General features: G+C 52.5%; 2 protein-coding genes across 3 annotated transcripts in view; one reads left to right on the top strand and one right to left on the bottom strand.

The window, feature by feature from the left end:
* The window catches only part of HNF1A (HNF1 homeobox A), a 19,030-nt gene extending 9,930 nt beyond the window's left edge, over positions 1-9,100 (top strand). Inside the window, exons 3-10 of the mRNA XM_006737783.3 lie at positions 1,677-1,863; positions 2,311-2,552; positions 3,377-3,528; positions 3,667-3,868; positions 4,456-4,647; positions 5,708-5,829; positions 5,918-6,062; positions 7,808-9,100. Of these exons, the coding sequence (XP_006737846.1) occupies positions 1,677-1,863; positions 2,311-2,552; positions 3,377-3,528; positions 3,667-3,868; positions 4,456-4,647; positions 5,708-5,829; positions 5,918-6,062; positions 7,808-7,935 (1,370 nt within the window). The 3' untranslated portion in view covers positions 7,936-9,100. The remainder of the gene's footprint in view (positions 1-1,676; positions 1,864-2,310; positions 2,553-3,376; positions 3,529-3,666; positions 3,869-4,455; positions 4,648-5,707; positions 5,830-5,917; positions 6,063-7,807) is intronic.
* C13H12orf43 (chromosome 13 C12orf43 homolog) lies at positions 9,047-20,583 on the bottom strand. Of its 2 annotated transcripts, none has more exons than XM_006737785.3 (6): positions 20,402-20,583; positions 14,695-14,737; positions 14,413-14,511; positions 11,624-11,697; positions 10,938-11,028; positions 9,047-10,466 (listed from the first exon to the last, which is right to left on the bottom strand). In XM_006737785.3, exons 1-6 carry the CDS (start codon positions 20,541-20,543, stop codon positions 10,115-10,117), a joined length of 801 nt encoding a protein of 266 aa, XP_006737848.1. In that variant the 5' UTR covers positions 20,544-20,583; the 3' UTR covers positions 9,047-10,114. The 2 variants fall into 2 exon arrangements, with proteins under 2 accessions (XP_006737848.1, XP_006737847.1); XM_006737784.3 differs by having other exon boundaries at positions 9,047-10,469; positions 20,402-20,582.

The following is a 20,583-nucleotide window of genomic DNA, read 5'->3' as shown; positions in this document are numbered from 1 at the left end:
TCCCGCTGAGCAGGGAGCCCGATGCGGGGCTCGATCCCAGGACCCTGGGACCACGACCTGAGCCGAAGGCAGACGCTTAATGACTGAGCCACCCAGGAGCCCAAATGAATAAAATCTTAAAAAAAAAAACCACCACCAAAAAACCCCATTAGGTTAATCAACATGTACCGAGCAATCACTATGGTAAAGTGTTAATATTTTCTTACAAGGATGATCGCTGATTGCTTATTCGTGCAGAAACAGCAACACACACTGATGCCCAAGGAGCCAGCAGCCCCACCACCTGTATGCGACGGGCATCCTTTGGGTCTCCGGTGGCTGGGACTGTATATGACCTACTTCGAAGGCACTATCACTAAGTGTTTTTAGCAAACTAGCATGGCTTTAATTTACCCTTCTTAGCAGGTAAAACTTAACACATAATAAGCTCTTAATTTTAGAGTAAGTGTAGACTTTCGGAACTTCTGGGCAGGTAGTACAGAGAAATCCAGTTTACCCCAGACCCAGTCTTCCCTATTATTTACACAAGTATGGGACATTTGTCACAATTAACAAACCAACACTGTCACACTATTGTTAAGTCCGTACTTACTTTATTATTCAGATTTCCTCAGTTTTTCCCTAATGTCCTTTTTCTGGTCCAAGATCCCATCCAGGTGTGGACATACTGCATTTCGTTGCCATGTCGCCTTAGGTTTCTCTGGCTTGTGACAGTTTCTCAGACTTTCCTTGTTTTTGACAGCCTTGACAGGATAATCTTTTTTTTTTTTTTTTAAGCTGAAATATTTTAGTTTTCTGGGCCAAGTCACAGTGTCTGGTACTCCAGATCTTGGTCCAGCCTGCTGCCAGGTGAGATGGCCAACTGAGTCAGTGAGTGGCCACCTGCGCCTCAGCTGCTGAGAATGTTGGAATCGGGAGTCAAGCGGGCTTCTAGCGGCTTCTAGGGTTGGCTTTCGGTGGGTCTAAGCCCGCGTCTCCCCAGAGCACTGGTGCTGGCTTTGGCTCTTGGCACTTGGATGGTGAAGGCACAGAATCTGCACTATCTCTGACTCACTCTCCCTGCCTCCCCTCCCGTAAAGATGGCTTTGCATTTATCTGTTCTAGTCTCTTGGTTGCTTGCTCAGGGAGAATCTAAGAGTTTCCATTAAAGTGGAACTAGCTGACAAGGGCTGGCTGGGTCTCTCCTCTCCTGGCTAATGCTTGCATTTTAAGTGTGATTTACAGGTCTGCAAAGTTTAAAATAGCTCTGAATCTACTCAAGAGATGTGGCTCGAGTTTCTGTTCTACCGTGCAGCCCTGGAAAGATATTCAGCCTCTCTGAGCCTCAGCTTCTTCATCTGTAAAATAAGATAGCAAATGTGTTAAATCCGAACGAACGCTAATGCTTTCCTGGAGACTTACACTGAGAAGGATTATGAGCTTCCATCTTGGCGCACTAGAAAAACTGTGCAGCGGTTGATTAGCGAGGTCTGCCTGGGGCACAGGTTAAGACAGGGGTGGCACGTGTGCTGTGTGTTTGTCATCACTGGATTAGATGATTTCTAAGTCCTAGCTGTAAGTGCCTCCTGGCTCAACAGCTTGGGACTGGGAAAGAATCAGGAGCATGGTCAGATGAACTGAAGTGGGAAGGTGGGAGTGGCCAGTGCCCGCTTACGGCTCTGTGTGTGTGCCTACAGAGTTCACCCATGCAGGGCAGGGCGGGCTGATTGAAGAGCCCACAGGTGATGAGCTGCCAACCAAGAAGGGGCGGAGGAACCGTTTCAAGTGGGGCCCAGCCTCCCAGCAGATCCTGTTCCAGGCGTATGAGAGACAGAAGAACCCCAGCAAGGAGGAGCGAGAGGCATTGGTGGAGGAGTGCAATAGGTACGATGGTTGGTGGGTCAGCAGGGCTGGTTTGGTGTGGGCTGGGGCAAGGCTGGGGGACGGTGGCTCTGGGTTCTGAGGGAGCCTCCCCAGTCCTTGAGTGCTCCTGCTGTTGGCCCAGGAGCACTCAAATCCTGCTCAGCGTCTGGAACCTAGCTCCATTCCTAGCACCCACTCCCCACCCGTCCAGGCAATCCTTGAGTGGCTGCTCATCCCATTCACCCTCATTACGACCCTACGACTATTTTGCCCACTTATGAATGGAGAGGCTAAGAGAGGTTAAGACACTTGCTCAAGGTCACACAGCAGCACTGGGATTGGAACCCAGATCTGCCAGCTTTACACACTAAGGGAGAAGCCTACATCAGAACTCTCTCCCCTACCTCCAGCCCCGGGAGGGGTTCCTCTGAGCCTGGCCTGGAGGCTCACGAGTGGCCATTTCTGCAGGGCGGAGTGCATCCAGAGGGGGGTGTCGCCATCGCAGGCACAGGGACTGGGCTCTAACCTCGTCACGGAGGTGCGTGTCTACAACTGGTTTGCCAATCGGCGCAAGGAAGAAGCTTTCCGTCACAAGCTGGCCATGGACACATACAGCGGGCCGCCCCCGGGGCCAGGCCCGGGCCCCGCCCTGCCTGCCCACAGCTCCCCGGGCTTGCCCCCACCCGCCCTCTCCCCCAGTAAGGTCCACGGTGAGTGCTATGTGGCGGGGGTTTGAAATAGTGGGTAGAGGGGGCAAGAGGGTAGGCTGGGGAGCTGGGGAGCACCACACCAGTGGCAGTAACCACCCAAACCTCTTGGCACTTCAGCTTGGTTCCTTATCACTCCCCTCTACTCATTACCCTCCTCGATCCAGTCCTCTCCTCTCCACCCCAGTGACCACACCATGCCGTTCAATCCAGCCTAACTTGACTCAGGTCACTTCCATTCAATTCATTCATTTAAGATCAACTCAACTCATTTCAGTTCAGTTCAATTCGATTCAATTCCACTCTGTGCAACTCACTATAATCCAACTGAGCTCCTTTCAATTCCACTCGGTCCAGCTAAATATAATCCAAGGAAATTAATTTTGTATGGCTCAGTTCAGTTCAATCCAATTCGATTTGATCCGATTCGGTTCAACTCCATCATGCTCGATCTACTTCAATTCATTTCAGGTTCAGTTCAACTAGATTCCAGTTCATTTAACTAATTCCGGTTCCTTCTACTCAACTCTGTTCACTGCAAGTTCATTTCATCAGTTTTAGTTCATTTTGACCCAGATGTCTTTCATCGCACACCTACTGCCTATCACGTATAGCTCTGGCCGGTGGGGGCCAGGGAGCTAATAAAATGCAGGTCTTGCCTTCAGGGAGTTGGAAGCAGCCAGCCCAGGACCTGGCAGGAGGATGCTCAAGTGAAGTCTGCTGGGGCAAAGATGGGGCAAGTGAGCAAACTGAGGCAGTTGGGAGTGATGAGGGCCACGGAGGGCAGGGAAGTGGGGTGCTGAGGCTGGACGCGGCCCCCATTCCAGGTGTGCGCTATGGACAGCCAGCAACCAGCGACGGGGCGGAAGTGCCCTCAAGCAGTGGTGGTCCCTTGGTGACAGTGACTGCACCCCTGCACCAAGTGTCCCCCACGGGCCTGGAGCCCAGTCACAGCCTGTTGAGCACCGAAGCCAAGCTGGTGAGTGTCCCCACACCCCGCAGGTGGGGAAGACCTGTCCAACCCCATCTTCTACCTTCCCTTGGCTGGGAGATTCTGGAGTGGTCCCCAGGGAGACTATGGGGCCCCACTCAGACTCAGCTTGGTTTCCCCTCCAAGGTCTCAGCAACTGGGGGCCCTCTGCCCCCTGTTAGCACCCTGACAGCACTGCACAGCTTGGAGCAGACCTCCCCAGGCCTCAACCAACAGCCCCAGAATCTCATCATGGCGTCGCTTCCTGGGGTCATGGCCATTGGGCCTGGCGAGCCTGCCTCCCTGGGCCCCACGTTCACCAACACAGGTGCCTCCACCCTGGTTATTGGTAAGTTGGTGGGCATGGGGGGGGCACCTGGGTGGGGGGGGCTCCCGGGCTCCCACAGAATCCAGAAGCTGGAGGAGCCACTGGGGCTCATTCATTCGCAGACTTACTGAGTGCGTGCACTATGCTCCCTCAGTGATACACAAGTGAACCAAACAGACCAAAATCTCAACGACTCCAGTGGGGAGGCAGACAGCAAACACAACACACACATTATAGAGTGTCTCGGAAGGCAAAATGTCTATGGGAAAACTGAGCAGGGGAAGGGAGATCAAAATCTTGTAGGTTTTGGGGTTTTTTATCCTATTTTTTTTTTAAGCCCAGAAAGACTTTATTTGCAGGAACCTTCATGCAGAGGCTGAGTATGTAAGACAGACAGGGAGCTACTGGCAGAGGGGTTAGAGGCTCAGAGAGGGGGAGTGACTTGCCAAGACCACGTAAGTTAGAGACGGGTCCTAGTGCAAAGGTGTGTCCTGGTCGCTTCTCCCGTCCTCCCACCCGCTGGCTCTGGGAGGGAGGGACAGTGCCCCGGGGTCAGTGCTGGGCCAGGTGGTAGGAGGCCGGGCTGACTCCTGTTCCCCCCACCCCAGGCCTGGCCTCCACTCAGGCACAGAGCGTGCCGGTCATCAACAGCATGGGCAGCAGCCTGACCACCCTGCAGCCAGTCCAGTTCTCCCAGCCACTGCACCCGTCCTACCAGCAGCCACTCATGCCCCCCATGCAGAGCCATGTGGCCCAGAGCCCCTTCATGGCCACCATGGCCCAGCTGCAGAGCCCCCACGGTGAGCACCCCTAGCCCCACGCTGGGACGGGGCGGTCTGCAGGGGCTCAGACGTGTGCCTGCGGGCCAGAATATGTGTCAGCGTGTGAATAGGTGTGGCCGTGTGCACACATGAGTTTCTGTGAGTGGATGTGCGTGTGGGTGTTCATCGGTGTTTGCAGGTGCACACCCACGTGTGGGAGGAAGGTCATAGGCCTTCCTCTGAAACGCGTGGGGCTGCGTGTATCTCAGACTCCACTACTTCTCAGACTTTAGAAAAAGGTGATATGGGGTATCGACAGTCTACTCTAGCACACTCCCGGCAGGGCTCGGGGCAGCATCCTGTCGTCTAAGCCCTGGGATTTCTGCAGCAGAAGGGAGAATGCCACGGAGTGGGTTAATAGACTTCCATAACCTCATTATCAGGGTCCGGTCAGTTTGCTACCAAATGAGCTCCAACCAAATCTGTTGGTTTTCAGACCTTTTTGGAATTTGGAACTGGGGGTAAGGGCCCGTGGGCCTGTGTATCTGTGTGGGTTTGCTTGAGGGCCCGTACTTGCGTGTGTATGGTTTTATCCGAGTCGATGTGAGAATACGTGGTTTATGTGCTTTTCTGCTGGTGCCTGTGTGTGCTGTGGGGCTGGGCTGTAGATGAAACTCCGGGTTACGTTTCGGAGGTGTCCTGGAGGGGGAGCTCTGCTGGCCCCTGCTCTGCACACACACACCCCCCCCGCCCCGCCCCGCGGCCTGTAATTAGCGTGGCAGCGCTGGGTCTCCCACTGCCCTTCGCACTGGTCATCCCCGGGCAGTGCGTGTGGGTGCCTGGGCCTCCCCAGCCTTCCCTCCACCAAGCCAACCTGAGCAGGCTCTTGTAGTTGGGGCGAGGGTCTAGCCCCTCTATCTGGAGTGCCCAGCTTTGGAAATCTGTCCTGAGTCCTCAACCACTGCTCCATCGGGCCATTTACCAGGCCCCATGCCCCACTTCCCCCGGAGCTCCCAGCTTTGAGGCCCCCTTGGGAGGGGTCCAGCCTGGCCCGGGGTGCCATGTCTTTATATCCACCTCTCTCCTCCCTCCTGGCCAGCCCTCTACAGCCACAAGCCTGAGGTGGCCCAGTACACCCACACGGGCCTGCTTCCGCAGACCATGCTCATCACCGACACCACCAACCTGAGTGCCCTGGCCAGCCTCACTCCCACCAAGCAGGTAAGGCCCAGGGCCGCCTGGCCCCTTGCTCAGGCCACTTCCCAGAGTACACCCATGTGGGGCTCAGGAGGCTGCTCTGCTCCCCCAGGTCTTCACCTCAGACACTGAAGCCTCCAGTGAGTCCGGGCTTCACACGCCGGCGTCTCAGACCACCACCATCCACATCCCCAGCCAGGACCCTGCAGGCATCCAGCACCTGCAGCCTGCCCACCGGCTCAGCGCCAGCCCCACCGGTGAGCAGCCTTTCCCTGCTCCCTCGGTTGGGGAGGAAGGTGTGCCACAAACGGGAGGGCACCCTGGTTTCCCCTGAACTGAGCCAAGAGGGGTACGAAACCACAGGCAAATGGGCCTATCTTACGGGATTAGCTCATTGACTTGGTTGAGGAAAAAGATTAAGTAACTGCAAGGGAGAAGAGAGGGTGCTAGCGAGGAGTACGCCGGGCTTGCCGTGGGCCAGAAGGGGCTCACAGGCGTGTTTGTTTGGCTCAGGGCTTGGCACTGGTTGAGTATGTTGCCCACGTTTAAAAATCAGCTTTCACAAAGAAATCGTGGTTTCTGGCTTTTCTTGGAAAATTGGAGACTCGTGTTCCCACGTAGCAACAACAGAGTGTGGGCTCTCCAGGTCACCACATCCCCCTTGACCCATTCGTTTCCATCCCCTGATGCCCCAAGTCTGCAATAATGAAGAGTGGGCGCTTGGGAGTCGGGCTGCTGGGCTCTGAGGCTGCACGCGATCACTTGTTACGTGGGAGACTTTGGGCGGCTGCTTCCCCCCCCCCCAAAGCCCCCTCTGTGAGCCTCAGGTTCCTCCATCCAGCCCTGGAGGCTGCGGGGACAGTTACTGAGGCCTCCACAGGGCCAGGCTCCACGCTTTCTCCACAGGGTACGGGTCATCATCCCCATTTTACAAATGAGAACGCAGACACTCAAGAGCTGTGGGACTTGGCCTTGCCTCCGACAGTGACTAGGCCGCACGGCCAGGATTTGAACCCAGGTCCAAAATCAAAGCCCATTCTCTTAGCCATCGTAATCAGTCAGGGTTCTGGTGAGACACAGAACCAACAGGAATGCAGCTGGCCCCTGAGCAACACGGGGTTTGAACGGCACGGGTCCGCTTAGACCCCGATAGTTTTCGATACAGCACAGGACTGTAAGTGTACTTTCTCTTCCTTATGACGTTCTCGATAACTTTTTCTTTTCTCTAGCTTTAAGAATACAGTGTATAATACCTAGAACATACAAAGTATGTGCTGACTGTTTAGGTTATTGGTACAGCTCTGGGTCAACAGTAGGCTGTTAGAGTAGTTGAGTTTTTGCGGAGTCAGAAGTTCTATGCAGATTTGTGACTGTGCAGGGGGTCAGTGCCCCCAGCCCCCCTGCACCGTTCAAGGGTCAACTACATATATACACGTGTATTTAAGGAACTGGCTCACACGCCTGTGGGGCTGGCAGGTCTGAAAGCTGCAGGGCAGGTCAGCAAGCTGACAACAGAGGCAGTTTTGAGGCAGGATTCCTTTTTCTCTAGGAAACCTCAGCTTTTGCTCCTAAAGCCTTCAACTGACTAGATGAGACCCACTCATGTCATCAAGAGAAAGCTCCGTTACCAGTCAGCCGATTTTAGGTGTTAACCACAGCTACAAAGCACCTCCACGGCAACACTTAAATGTTTGGTTTAGTGCCTGTCCTACAGCCTAGCAACCCTGATGCATGAAACTAACCACACCGTCTCACCAGGGCCTCTCGAATGTTTCCACCAAAAAGCCCGGAGGCGGCCACCCCCTGGGTGGCTGCAGAGCCTGGCTGGGGGGGGGTTGATGAGACCCAAACACAGGTTTGGTTTTGGGGTCTCGTTATCTGCTGCAGTTCGGGGGGTGGCGAGGCCCCGTGTCCCCTATGCCAAGTGCCCCTTGGGGGGGGTGCGCGAGGCGGGGTCGGGGAGGGCTGGGCCGGCAGCCAGCTGTCTCACTTGCCCCTGCAGTGCCCTCCAGCAGCCTGGTGTTGTACCAGAGCTCCGACTCCAACAATGGCCACAGCCACCTGCTGCCATCCAACCACAGCGTCATCGAGACCTTCATTTCCACGCAGATGGCTTCATCCTCCCAGTAACCATGGCAACCGCCTCCCAGGGGCTGGGCCCTGCCTGGAGCCTGCATGGCCTGCTTGGGGGGTGACTGGGACATCTGAGCCTGTGAAACTTTCACTGCCACAGGATAGCGGCCTTCCCTGGAAAACTGTGCCTCGGTCCCCACGCTGCTCTGTCAGCGTCAGAAAGGGTTCCAAGGCTCTCCGACCTCCGGAGGGACCATTCCTGATGCTCAGGGTCAATTTTGTCACTTGGAATAGAAGGGAGCAGCCTTTGGACTCTGGTGCCCCCGGCCTGTGCCTGTGGAGAGCCCCAGAACCCCCAAGGGAACCGCACTTCTCAGGACACGAGGCTATACAGCCGTGACTCACTGAGCTCCGAGAGGCCCAGGGTCAACATGGCCCCATTCTGTCCCCTGTGTCCTGACCAGGCCCCTCCCCTCTGCTCCCCTTCCAGCTGTAAACCCACATGCCCATTTGTACCAACCCCTGTCCCCCAATCACATGAGCTTTCCCCAAGTGGCTACTCTGTGCTGGAGCCTGGGGCTCAGAGGCCCACGCCCTGCAAGAGCTCAAGCTAGCAGTGAAGGCACGCAGGGCTCTCCAGCTTCTCTCGTCCTGGGCCCTCCCTCCCCGGGGCTTCCAAGATGGCCAGTTTTCTTGGCCATTCATCCCCCGGGGTATCACACCTTCTCATGCCAGCCTGCCATCTTGCCTCTATGGGAAAGCCCCCCTCAGGGCTAAGGAGTCATCCCTGCTCCATGGGAGCCTTGTGACTGCGCCTGGTGCTTGTCAGGATTCTGGGCAACAGCGCCTCTGGCCTGTGGGGCCTTGCGGCCCCTCCCTGGTTTGGGGGAGAAGCTGCTGAGCTCAGAAGGCACCAAGGCCTCAGCACGTGGCAGAGCTGAGGTGCCCAGAGGGAAGAGGGAAAGGTCCAGGCAGTTCACAGCCACACCCTGGAGCCTGAGGTCCCAAGTGCCACCAGGAGAGACAAGGCAGCTGTGTAAACCCAGGGCTCCACGACCTCCTCTCCCTGGGGCTGCTGCAGATCACCTGGCCTTGCGGACCGCTCCCACCCTGGGACTTAGGACTGGGGCCGGGGAAGAACCAGTGCCCCCTGCAGCTTGCAGCCAGCTAAGGGCGAACCTGTACATTTATTTAACTTTTAGTAAAGGAAATGAGGAACGGAGTATTGGAAATGAGTACTGGAAACTTCTTGCTTGTCCACACATTGCCCAGATGGGGTTGGGCGGGCAGACGGAGGCGGAGGTGGGCCAGGGGCCTGAGGGGAGATGGGTCAGCACGCACACTCTCACGTCCCACCTCTGTCTTTCTTGCTCTGCCAAACCTTGGAGGTAAGGCCACGAAGCCAGAATTTCACCTTAACCCTGAGCTTCTCCTCTTCCCGGCAGAACACTCCTGGTGTGTGAAACCCCATTCATAAGTGCTGTGATACTTCCTGAAGTCTTGAGACTGGGGTGCAGGAACACACCCTGGGGTGTAGACAGGAGGACACCACCGATGTGATGTTTATTTGAACTGTCTCATCAAGATTCAGCACTGATACTGGAGACATCACCCCGATCACTTTGTTAAGTTTGGGGTCTCTCGACAATTTATTTTCAATAATCCGGTTGGCTCAGAGACATGATCGTGCATGGTATATTCACAAATGTGGAGAAAAAAAATTCTGGAAACCCGGGGGGGATAAAATCTCTCTCCTTTTTCAGACAAGGTTATATCAAGTCTGTGCGGCCTGGAGACAGAAGTACAAAACTCCTTCTGGGCCAACTCCTTCCCTCAATTTCTTAAGGTTGTCTCCCACACCAGGTTGAGAAGGTGGAGGGAAGGAAAAGCTCTCCCTTCACTCGCTCTCCTCAGTCCTGGGAAGACAGAAGCTTTACCACTTGATCAACAGTCTTGAATAACTGGATGGCTCCTTTTTCCTGAGGCCATGGAATGTGCTGGTACCACAGATCTGCCCCAGCCCCCAGTGGGAGCCTGGATGGGCAGGCCTTGATCAGTCTTCTCATCCTACAGCCGTCTTTGTCCTGACCCATGGGCAAGCCCCAATCATGGGCCAAATATGGACTTGCCAGCCAAGTCCTTGAACTCGGAGAGGGAGGTGGGGCTTGGAAATGCCTTGTCCCTGGCGGGCACCTTGTCCTCAGGACTAGCTGAGCCTTGTGCCCGTGGGCAGGGATCAATTGGCAGGCATGGCCACTGCACTCTTTGTTGGTGGGAATGGGGAAGCCTCATTGGCCTTCTTGGCTTTTTTCTTCCTTCTCTTCTTTTTGGTCCCAAGTGATGCGTGGTCTCCACTGAGCTGGGGTGACTGCTTTTCGGGCTTCCCAACCGCGGTCCCGCTTGTGGCGGTGGTGGCGGCGACCAAGTCGGTGCTGGTCTCCTTCTTGGCTTTCTTTCTCAACTTCTTTTTCTTCTTCTCTGCCTCTCCGTCCACTCTGATAGGGCCGTGGATGGCAGACTGCTGGAGGATGTCGGAGGCCGACACCGCTGCCTCCCGGCACCGCTGCCACTCCTCCTCGCTGTCCTCACTGCTGCAAGGGGAGGGCACCGAATGGCCATGGGGCCCGGAACCGCCTCTCACCACCCTCGGTCTCAGCCACAGGGAAGAGGTCGCAGCGGGAGGCGGCTAGAGGGCTCCGGCCAGGTTCCAACCCCGGCTTCTCTGCTTCCCAGCTGTGTGACCTCATTAAGTGGCTTCACCTCTCTGACCCTCAGTGTCTTCGTTTACGAAATGGGGATCTTAACAGAGCCCAGGCCTCACAGGGATGCCCCAGGCGTGAGGTATCTGGCACAAGATGGTGCTCAAGAAGCAGTAAAAATCCAAAGGCAACGCCCAACAGAACCTTTTCTCCCTCCCACTGAGGGCACCATTTCTCAAGCTACCTGACAGGGCTCCTCCTTGGCCTGGATCTGATCAGATTCTGCTCGGCTACTCCAGGGGACTGGCAAACACAATGGGCAAAAAGGAGGGAACGCAAGGAGAGGGTGGGAGACCTCACCTGGAGCCGGAAGGTAATCGCTTTCGGCCAGGCTGGGGAGCAGCTTTCTTCTCGGAGCCTCCAGGGACGGAAGTGAAGAAGAGGCGGAAGCCTGAAATCCAAAGGGCCAGAGTCAGCAATACCAGGGGCCGGCCCCTCCTCCCAGGCACCAAGGTGGCCCTGCCCCTGCCCTCAAGGAGCTCCACGTAGAGGGGAAGACCCAGGAATCACTAGTGGTTAGCTGATTACAAAAAGATGCCTTGTGTGTTGAGAGGCACACGTGATGCCTGCCGGAGCCAGGGGACGGGGTGCCTGAGGGGACGCCAGCTGCCCCATGAGGGCAGCAAGCCCTAAGAGGAACCAGAAGGCAGCAGGTGAACCTTCTGCGTCAGGCAGCTTCCACAGTGGCAAGGGGGCTGGGCACGGGGCAGACAGGCTCCCCCGGGGACGTCTGGGGGGTGCGGCAGTGAGACAGCCCCCCTCCGGCTCCCACACACAAAGGTACTTCAGGCGAGAGACTTCATTTCTCAGAGCCTCAGCTTCCCCTACGGCTCCCCCTGTAGACGGGGGTATCATCACCACGATGCCTGCCTCAGAGAGGGCTGTGTGGATCAGAGAGTGTACCGAAGCGCTGTCTGCCGCCCAGACACGCAGCAGGTGTGTCGTGAAACAACACCTGACATTAACATAATAGTATGACTGCTCACCATCATCCTCTGCAGGGACTTTCTGTACCTCGGCCTTTGCCGGCTCCTTCACAACTTCTGAGATGGTAATTGAGCTACGGAAGGAGGAAATGGTTGATTTAGGATGAGATTTTGGGGTAAAAAGAAAAAAGTTAAAACTTTTTTTTTTTTTTTAAGTGGAGGGGACAGGGGCATGTGCCCGATTAAGGATGGTAACGCCTATAGCCGTAACATGCTAAATGGCCCCTGTCGGCGCGAATGGCAACACTTCCTTGTTCGAACCCCACTTTATTCCAGAAAGTGTTGAACAAGTTTTAAAGATACCAACAGTACAAGAAAATGAACGCATGGGGTGCCTGGGTGACTCAGTCGTTAATCATCTGCCTTCGGCTCAGGTCATGATCCCAGGGTCCTGGGATTGAGCCCCGCACCGGGCTCCTTGCTCAGCGGGAAGCCTGCTTCTCCCTCTCCCACTCCCCCTGCTTGTGTTCCCTCTCTCTTGTCTTTCTCTCTGTCAAATAAATAAATAAATAAAATGTTAACAAAAAAAAATGAATGCAATTTCAAATAGAACAAAGAGAAAATAGGCTAGGAGGGACAGAAATTGCTGGAGAGAGGTCACATGGTTTGCTTTGAGTGTCCTGGCAGCAAGCATGAAAAGGGAACTAAGACCAACCTGGAGAATTGGTTCAGAGGTCAGCTTCTACAGCAGGGCAGACCTATTTTTTGTTTGTTTTCTTAATTTTAATTTTAATTTTTTAAAAATTTGAGTAATTATGGGTTGACATGCAGCCGTAAGAAATAAAACAGAGATCCCATATACCCTTCCCTTTCCTCCCTACGGTAACATGTGCATAACTAGAGTCCAGGATCACAACCAGGAAACAAACATTGATATAACCCACTGACTTTATTTACACTTCAGAGACCTGGCTTTGAATCCTGGCTTCGTCACTTCCTTGCAGTGTCCCCTTTGGCAAGAGACTTCATCTCTCTGAGCCTGTTACTCACCTGCACACCGAGAATAGTAGCCCTATGTTTTAGAGTTGCTATGGGATGAAATGACATAGTGGGTATCAAGCACTTACTTAGCACAGAGCTTGGCCACAAGCAGGTGCTCAGTAAATGGCAGCTATGATGATGATGAAGATGGTTACTGCCATCAAGCTGAGCAGCGAGAAGTACTGAGATCAGGAAGCATCTCTCTGGTGAATGCTGATGAAGTCACCATGCACTGCAGAGAACAACGCTCCCACAATGTCCTGGCAGCAAACACAGCAGCGCACTGGGTGCATTCTCCTAACTGCCTTCTCTACATGCCAAAGGCATCCCCTAGAGCGCTGTGCAGGAAAGCAGGGACAGGGCACAGAGCCTCTGCTGCCCAGGGGCCTAACTCCAACCTGAGTATCTGACACAGTGGTTCAACGTCGGTCTGCAGGGGACATCAGGCAATGTCTGCAGACATTTTTGGTTGTCACGACTGGTGGTGGTGGTGGTTGGTGGCGGGGAGCGGGGGGAGATTGCTATTAGGATGTCGTGGGTAGAGGCCAGGGATGCTCACTGTTCTACAATGCACAGGGTGGCTCCCCACAAACAGGAAAGATCCAGACCAAAATGTCAGGAGTGCCAAAGCTGAGAAACCTCGATCTAACACAAGGAACCAACTAGAGTATCATTTAAGTCTCTTTTCAGAGAAACACAGAAACACCACGGGGAATATGCAGATCACGGCTGACCTGTATCCTGCGGGATTTCCACCTGGGGAAACGTCCAATGTGGATCTGCAATGCCGCCAGGCCTTGTTCACCCTGGAGCCAAAGGGTCATGAAGACAAACTGCTCCCACGTGTTGAAATGCATGTTTCCCACATTCGCGAGCTGGACTGGTACTGAGGCTGTGACGGCTCAGGCTTCGAAGGTCTGGCCCGACATTCTGTCTCAGAGTGCAGCTGGCTTATACTCTGGGAGGACACGTTTCTCTTTTTGATAAATTGAAGGACTACGGCCTGAACATCTTCATCTCCCTTTCAAAAGCTGGTGGGGCTCTGCCAATCAGGAACAGATCTAGACCAGCATATCCTGAAATGTGTTCCAGGCTACACTGATCAGTCTTCCCTGAAACAAAGCCACTGTGGCCAAATGAGTTTGGAAGCTGCCAGGCCAAGCAAAACCACACAGGTCTCCTGACTGCAGGATTCTCAAAGCCTTGAATATACTGTTATGAATCTAAGTCTCCAAGGGCACAAGGGGGTATATAGATTGCAGTGTTTCCCAACTTCTTAGCTGTTGGACCCCTCCTTTTGAGAGCCATGCTTTGGACTTGGCGCCTACTTGAGGAACGCCGACCGGGATCTGTACAAATTACATTCTCAAATGCAAGAAAAAGAACCAGTAAGGCACTGGGCATAAAGAAAGTACCCCCAAAATAGTAGTTTTGGCTGTCTCTAGCCTTCTTGTGGTGGGAATGAGCTCTTGCTTCTTGGGTTCCTCTTATTTTCATGGTAGCAGGATAATGCAGTAGTTAAGAGTGTGGCCTTTAGGGCCAAACACACTTGGGTTTGAGTCCCAGCCTTGCTCCTTACACCCTGTGGCTTCGAGCAAACGATCCTTCTCCCAGAGAGCCCGTTTCCTCATCTACAGAATAAGGACAACGATAGCACCTGTATGGTGGGCTGGTTACAAATGCCATGAGGGGACATATGCCACGTGCTTGCCCAGTGCCTGCTTGCACACCTTGAGCTCCCAGCTGATGTGAGCCATCCCTGTTTGTATTAAAGGAGGCAGGAGAAGAGAAAGTATATCTTTGGTTACCTGTCCAGCAGGGCTCCCAGTTTCTTGGCTACGTGAGCTCGGAATTCGGGGGTGGTCTGAAGTTCATTGCCATCTTGTTCATGTTCATCCACTTTATGCCTACAACACACACGAAAGCACCTCACTTCCCGCCAGCTCAGCAGCTGCCCCCTCCATGAGGGCAGGGACTCCGTGGGCTCGTTCACCCTGACATTCCAGGGTCTAACCTCGTGTCTGGCACATGGCAGGGGATCACTATTTGTTACAAGGGTGGATTAAATTTGAACCCAACATGCACAGTACCTGAGGCTCGGCTGGGTGGCTGGCCGCTGATTATTTCTGGCATCTGTAGAAATAAGGAAAATTGAGGCATTTATAAAGGAAATGTTAACAACGTCCGTTGGGCGTCGGACGTGATTTACATGTGTTAACACACTGAATGCTCCCAACAACCCTGTTAAAGGAGTTATTGATGATTTTGCAAAAGAGGAAGCTGAGGCAAGGAGATGTAAACTAACTTGGCCAGAGTCACACAGCTAGTAAGTGACAGAGTTGGGGCAAGACCCAAGTCATCTGGCTCCAGAGCCCCCTCTTAACCACCACGCTGAACAAGAAAGTCTAAGTGTATTTGATTCCAGTGTTGACTGCACACCTACTATGTGCCTGCCTGTGTGCTAAGGGCCTGGTGGTCATTCACTCAACCAAATCCTGAAGCTCTAATACTACCCAGGTGGTGGTCCAGTTGCTGAACAATTTAGATATAGATCCCAGCCCTCATGGAGCTTCCATTCTAGTTGGTGGATATGGATGACAAAAACTACACAATTAAAATATAAAATTAGATAATGATAAATACACAGGGAAAAAATAAAGCAGGGGAAGGATGTAGGGGAGGGACTAAATGGGGGATCATTTTATAAAGGTGGACAGGGAGGAATTCACTGATAGGTCACATGTGAACAGAGATTTCAGAGAGGGGAGGGAGTGAGTCAAGTGCATACCTGGGGAAGAATCTTCCAGGTAGAGGGAAGAACACCTGCAAAGGCCCTGAGGCAGAAGTTTAGAACCAGCCAGGAGGCTGGTGTAGCTGCAGCCCAGTGAGTTGGGGGAGCAGCAGAAATGGGGACCTCATGGGATCAGGAAGGGCCTGGTGGGCCAATATAAGGACCTGGGCCTTGAGGGAGGCGAGGAGACACTGGAGGATTCTGCACAGAGGAGGGACATAAATGGACTTGGGATTTTCCAGCATGTCTCTGGCTGTGTCGTGGACACAGACCATAGTGGGGCGATGGCAGAAAGAGGGGGCCTCGGTAATCATGGAGACGATGACAAGTGGCAGGGCTCGGGATGCATGTATTTTGAAGCAGTCAGCAGGATTTTGCTGATGGACGAGATGGATGGTGTGAGAGACGAATGAAAGATGGTTCTCAGGTCTTTGACTTGAGTAATGGGACAAAATGCGCTTGTGTATTGAGGGAGCCAATTGGACAAAATGATTACTTGGTAAATCTGGGCCCCAAGCAGGGCCTCATGGTCTTGAATGACTCCAGAGCACGCAGTTCACGTTGTGGTCTGTGTCAAATGTGCTCTGGGGCACAGCACACAATGCAAAGTGCCCAGTGCTCCTGGAGTTGGGGAACCTGGAAGCCTGGGATGGACCCCGTCCTTTCTTCTGAGCACACAGTCACAAGCGGAGGAGTACTTCCTCCATCATGACTACACAGCCAGGGCAGTGACATAATGTCTCGGAACAGCAACAGTATGAGGCCCCAGACCCCAGAAGACAGGGTTCAGTTCTGGTTCTTCCACTGTGCCTCTGGGCAAGTCATTTTACCTCCCGAAGCCTTTGTTTTTGTCATCTATAAAATGGGGATAAGACCACCAACTTCCCAGAGTTACTGTGAGGACACAGTGAAGGTTTACAGTTTTGGACACTTTGTCTGCAGGTTTATCTCCTCCCTGGATTTGTAAGCAGCTGGAGCACATGGTCTGCCTCTTGTTATCTTTACATCTCCAGCTCTTGGCGTAGTGCCTTGGTGTGAAAGAAATGTTGCATAGGGCATTCAAAGCGTATGTTGCCCTAAAATATAAGTGGTTTGAGGTGTGGGTGATCGGTTCCTCATTACCGGATTAAAGAGCTGTATCAGGGGTTACCTTAATAATATAGTCACTTATGGGGTACCTGGGTGGCTCAGGCAGTTAAGCATCCAACTCTTGATTTCAGCTCAAGTCACAATCTCAGCGTTGTGAGATGGAGCCCGGCATCAGGCTCTGCACTGGGCGTAGAGCCTGCTTAAGATTCTCTCTCCCTCTGCACCCCCACCAACTCGCGTGCACATACTCTCTCTCTCAAAAAAAAAATAAAAACAAAAAAAAAAACCTTAATAATATAGTGACCTACATTTCCACATGGTCATGGACCAAAGGATGGGAGTTTTGCCCATAAAAGGCACTTGTCTGTGGCGGGGAGTGAGTGGCAGAACAGCAGTTAACGGCATGGGCTTAGAGTCAGAAAGACCTGGATTTATGCCTGACTCTGCTACCTACAAGCTGGATGACCTTTCTGAGCATCCACATTCTCATTTGTAAAATGCGGCTAATAATTGCTGGAATGGTATTGCTGGAAAAATTAAACTAGACAACAAATACGAAGTGTTTAGAACAGGGCACACAGGGGCGCCTGGGTGGCTCAGTTGGTTAAGTGTCTGCCTTCAGCTTGGGTCATGATCTCGGGGTCCTGGGATCAAACCCCACATCGGGCTCTCTGCTCAGTGGGAAGTTTGCTTCTCCCTCTCTCTCAAATAAATAAATGAAAAAAAAAAAAAACAAAAACGGACACACAGTAAACGCTGAACTCATGGTGGCTATTACTATTAGAATGACCCAAGAAGGGGTGCCTGGGTGGCTCAGTCATTAAGCGTCTGCCTTCGGCTCAGGTCATGATCCCAGGGTCCTGGGATCGAGCCCCGCATCGGGCTCCCTGACCCCCGGGAAGCCTGCTTCTCCCTCTCCCACTCCCCCTGCTTGTGTTCCCTCTCTCACTGTCTCTCTGTCAAATAAATAAATAAAATCTTAAAAAAAAAAAAAGAATGGCCCAAGAATGTATGTCAAGTGTTCAGTATTTTTCCTGGCACACAGAAGGTGCTCAGTAAGTAAGAGGACTGATTATCAGCAGCTACGTCTACTTTGGTCAGCAGAAGGTTTACGATTTCACAAAAACAATAAACAATGAGTGGCAAAGCCGCTATCTTGGATGCCACTTCTCCCACGTGCATCTCTTTTGTTGGTCAAAGCTGTTCATGTTTGAGACTCACGACAATCCTAGGACTCAGGCATTTTACACATGAGGAAATTGTGGCTCTCAGAAATTATTTTACTTGTCTGGGGCCAGCTTCAGAGCTGGCACTTCATATCAAGTCCTCCCTTGATTGCCACAGAGAAATCCATTCTGTCAAGGCAGAAGCAACTGGACCGAAGTCTGGCTGGAGTCTCAGTCCCTCACTCATCAGAGAAGTGCCTTTCTGGCAAGTTCATTAAGAACTATTTTCCTTAGGTGCGAGGCCGTGGGGATACCATGGTGAAGAGACAGGCCAGATCCCAGTCTTTGTTAAGTTCACACTACGTAATCTCTCACTAAAATATTTGTGGAGCAAGTCAGGCCAGGATTAACTCCCCGACAAGTCCTAGGGATGCAGGGATGAAAGGAAAAAAGACAAGCAGCAATCGCAGGGAAAAAGGAAGCACCATCTATGAAGGGAATCGCACAAGGTATGATGGTGACACTGTGAAGACATGTAACCAGCTTTTCTGAAGAGGGGGTATCTCAGCTGTATCAAAGGGCAAGCAGGAGTTAAGCAGGAGAGAGAAAGTAGTCTATGTAGAGAGAATAATCACATGACTACTGCCACTTATTGGGCCTTTAATATGTGCCAAGCATTGTAGATGTATCACCTCAGTTATTTCTCAACCTTGGGGAGGGGAGGTGGGACTACCGTTAACCCTTCAAGTGCCTTGCCCAAATTCTCATTGCTAGTTGAGTGATGGAGTTGGAAAGGCAGACCTGTATGCAGAACCTGAAGAGAAAAGTGCTGAGTTATGGTGTCCAGGGATGAGGCGATATAATTTGGAGTCTACCTATGGGAAATGCAATGTGGCAGGACAGCAGGAAGGTAGAGGTAGGCAGGGAATGAATTACCAAAGGGCTTGTAAGTCCTTTTAAACAAAAGCGGGGGTTCTTAACCTTGCTTTGCTATGGCCTGCTTTGGCAGTCTGGTAAAGCCTGGATCCCTCCTCAGAACAATGTTTGAAATGCATGAAACACAACACATATGATTACAAAGAAAGCCAATGATACAGAAACCCAGTTATCATTAATAGTAAAATAAATAAATAAATAAATAAATAAATTGGCACATCACTGAGTAAGGGACAGGTGAGGCTAGGTAGCAAGAGACAGGTAGTGGGCTATGTGACCAGGTTCATGGATATCCTAGAGATGGGGGAAATGTTATAGACAAGATATTAACCAGACAGCAGGGAACAAAACAAATCCATCTGGTTTGTTCTAAATATAGACAAGATACTTTCATAATATTTACAAATCCACCTTGTCCTAAATGTTATAAACAAGATATTTAGGATAAAAGCCCTCAGTGGCACCCATTCCAGCTGCCTCTCACTCTAGAGAGCTTTCCTTTCTGTTCTCACCTTCCCTTAATAAACCTTCACTTCATTTCACCCTTTGTCTGCCAGATTCATTCTTTGTGAAACAAGAACCCTGCAACCCTGCAACATTACTGTATGTGCTTCTTTATTAATGCATTGTCTTTATTAATGCATTAAGATCTACCGATGGGCCTAAAAATGACTGCAGTATTAAAGCAGGGATGAGTGTAAATTATTTTTTCCCAACATCTAATTGTGAATAAAGTGATATTTTGATACATAAAGACTGTGATGGGATATGAAAATCTGTGATTTTGTTAGGACCAAGTAACAGGTATTGCCCAAACGACTGTAGTTTGTGGCTCACATGCATGACAGAAAAGGATGCTAAATTTCAAATGCAGGTTAATGAAAGTAAAGGTGAAATATCTTTCCAAGGGGCGCCTGGGTGGCTCAGTCGTTAAGCGTCTGCCTTCGGCTCAGGTCAGGATCCCAGGGTCCTGGGGTCGAGTCCCACATCGGGCTCCCTGCTCGGCAGGAAGCCTGCTCTTCCCTCTCCCACTCCCCCTGCTTGTGTTCCTGCTCTCGCTCTCTCTCTCTCTGTCAAATAAATAAATAAAATCTTTTAAAAAAAGAAATATCTTTCCGATTCCAAATTCACGGATCCTCTGGATTCTATCCATGACTAGGAATCCCTATGTTGAAGGGCTTCGGATTTATTCTCAGAGTAGTGAGAGTCACGGTCAGACACCTGTAAGACTCAGCTCGCTGGCCGCCCCAAGGTCTGAGAATGAGCTCGCTGGACGCGCGGTAAGGCTGGAGACCGGTATCCAGTAAGGGGGGCTGTCGCAGTCATCTCGGAGAGATGGCGGACTGCGAGAGTGCGGCAGTGACGATGCACCAAAGGAAGCAGAGGGAAGAGACATTCAGGTGCCTCAGTTTCCCTGACTGGGATAATGGAACAACCCTCCCTCTTGCACCTGCCCGCTTTTTTTTTTTTCCCCCAAAGATTTTATTTATTTGACAGAGACACAGCGAGAGAGGGAACACAAGCAGGGGGAGCGGGAGAGGGAGAAGCAGGATTCCCGCGGAGCAGGGAGCCGGATGCGGGGCTCGATCCCAGGACCCTGGGATCATGACCTGAGCCGAAGGCAGACGCTTAACGACTGAGCCACCTAGGCGCCCCAGCCTGGCCGCTCTTTGAATCTGAGTTCCACCCAGTCCCTGGAGCTTTCTCAGGGAGAGAAGTCGAGCCCCGGTCACACCCTCCTCACCATCCATCCTCTGAGACCCCAGGGGAAGATCCCATGCCTTTCCGCCAGACTCCCAGAACACAGCCTCCTACCTGCTCTTGGCTTCTCCGGCCCTCCCTGGCGCTGCGCCAGGCCCCAGGCCGGCATCGCCGCCTCGCGGCACCGTGCCAGCTCCTCCGCGTCGCTGCTGCTGCTGCTCTCCAAATCGCTCAGGGTGCCACAGGGCGCCGCCATCTTGAGCTACCGCAAAGGATTGTGGGGAGCACTTCTACTA

The sequence above is a fragment of the Leptonychotes weddellii genome, chromosome 13 (assembly GCF_054177405.1).
Source record: "Leptonychotes weddellii isolate Sample4059 chromosome 13, ASM5417740v2, whole genome shotgun sequence".
In the NCBI taxonomy this organism is placed as follows: domain Eukaryota; kingdom Metazoa; phylum Chordata; class Mammalia; order Carnivora; family Phocidae; genus Leptonychotes; species Leptonychotes weddellii.
Note: the sequence above shows the minus strand (reverse complement) of the source record. Positions and strands in the feature narration are given on the sequence as shown.

Bases quoted from the DNA above. Each gene is read 5' to 3' on its own strand.
- C13H12orf43 (XM_006737784.3), bottom strand. From the start codon at position 20,543: ATGGCGGCGCCCTGTGGCACCCTGAGCGATTTGGAGAGCAGCAGCAGC. The intron at 14,738-20,401 runs GTAGGAGGCTGT...TTATTTCTACAG, and splicing joins GCCGGAGAAGCCAAGAGCAG to ATGCCAGAAATAATCAGCGG. The intron at 14,512-14,694 runs GTACTGTGCATG...TGTGTGTTGTAG, and splicing joins GCCACCCAGCCGAGCCTCAG to GCATAAAGTGGATGAACATG.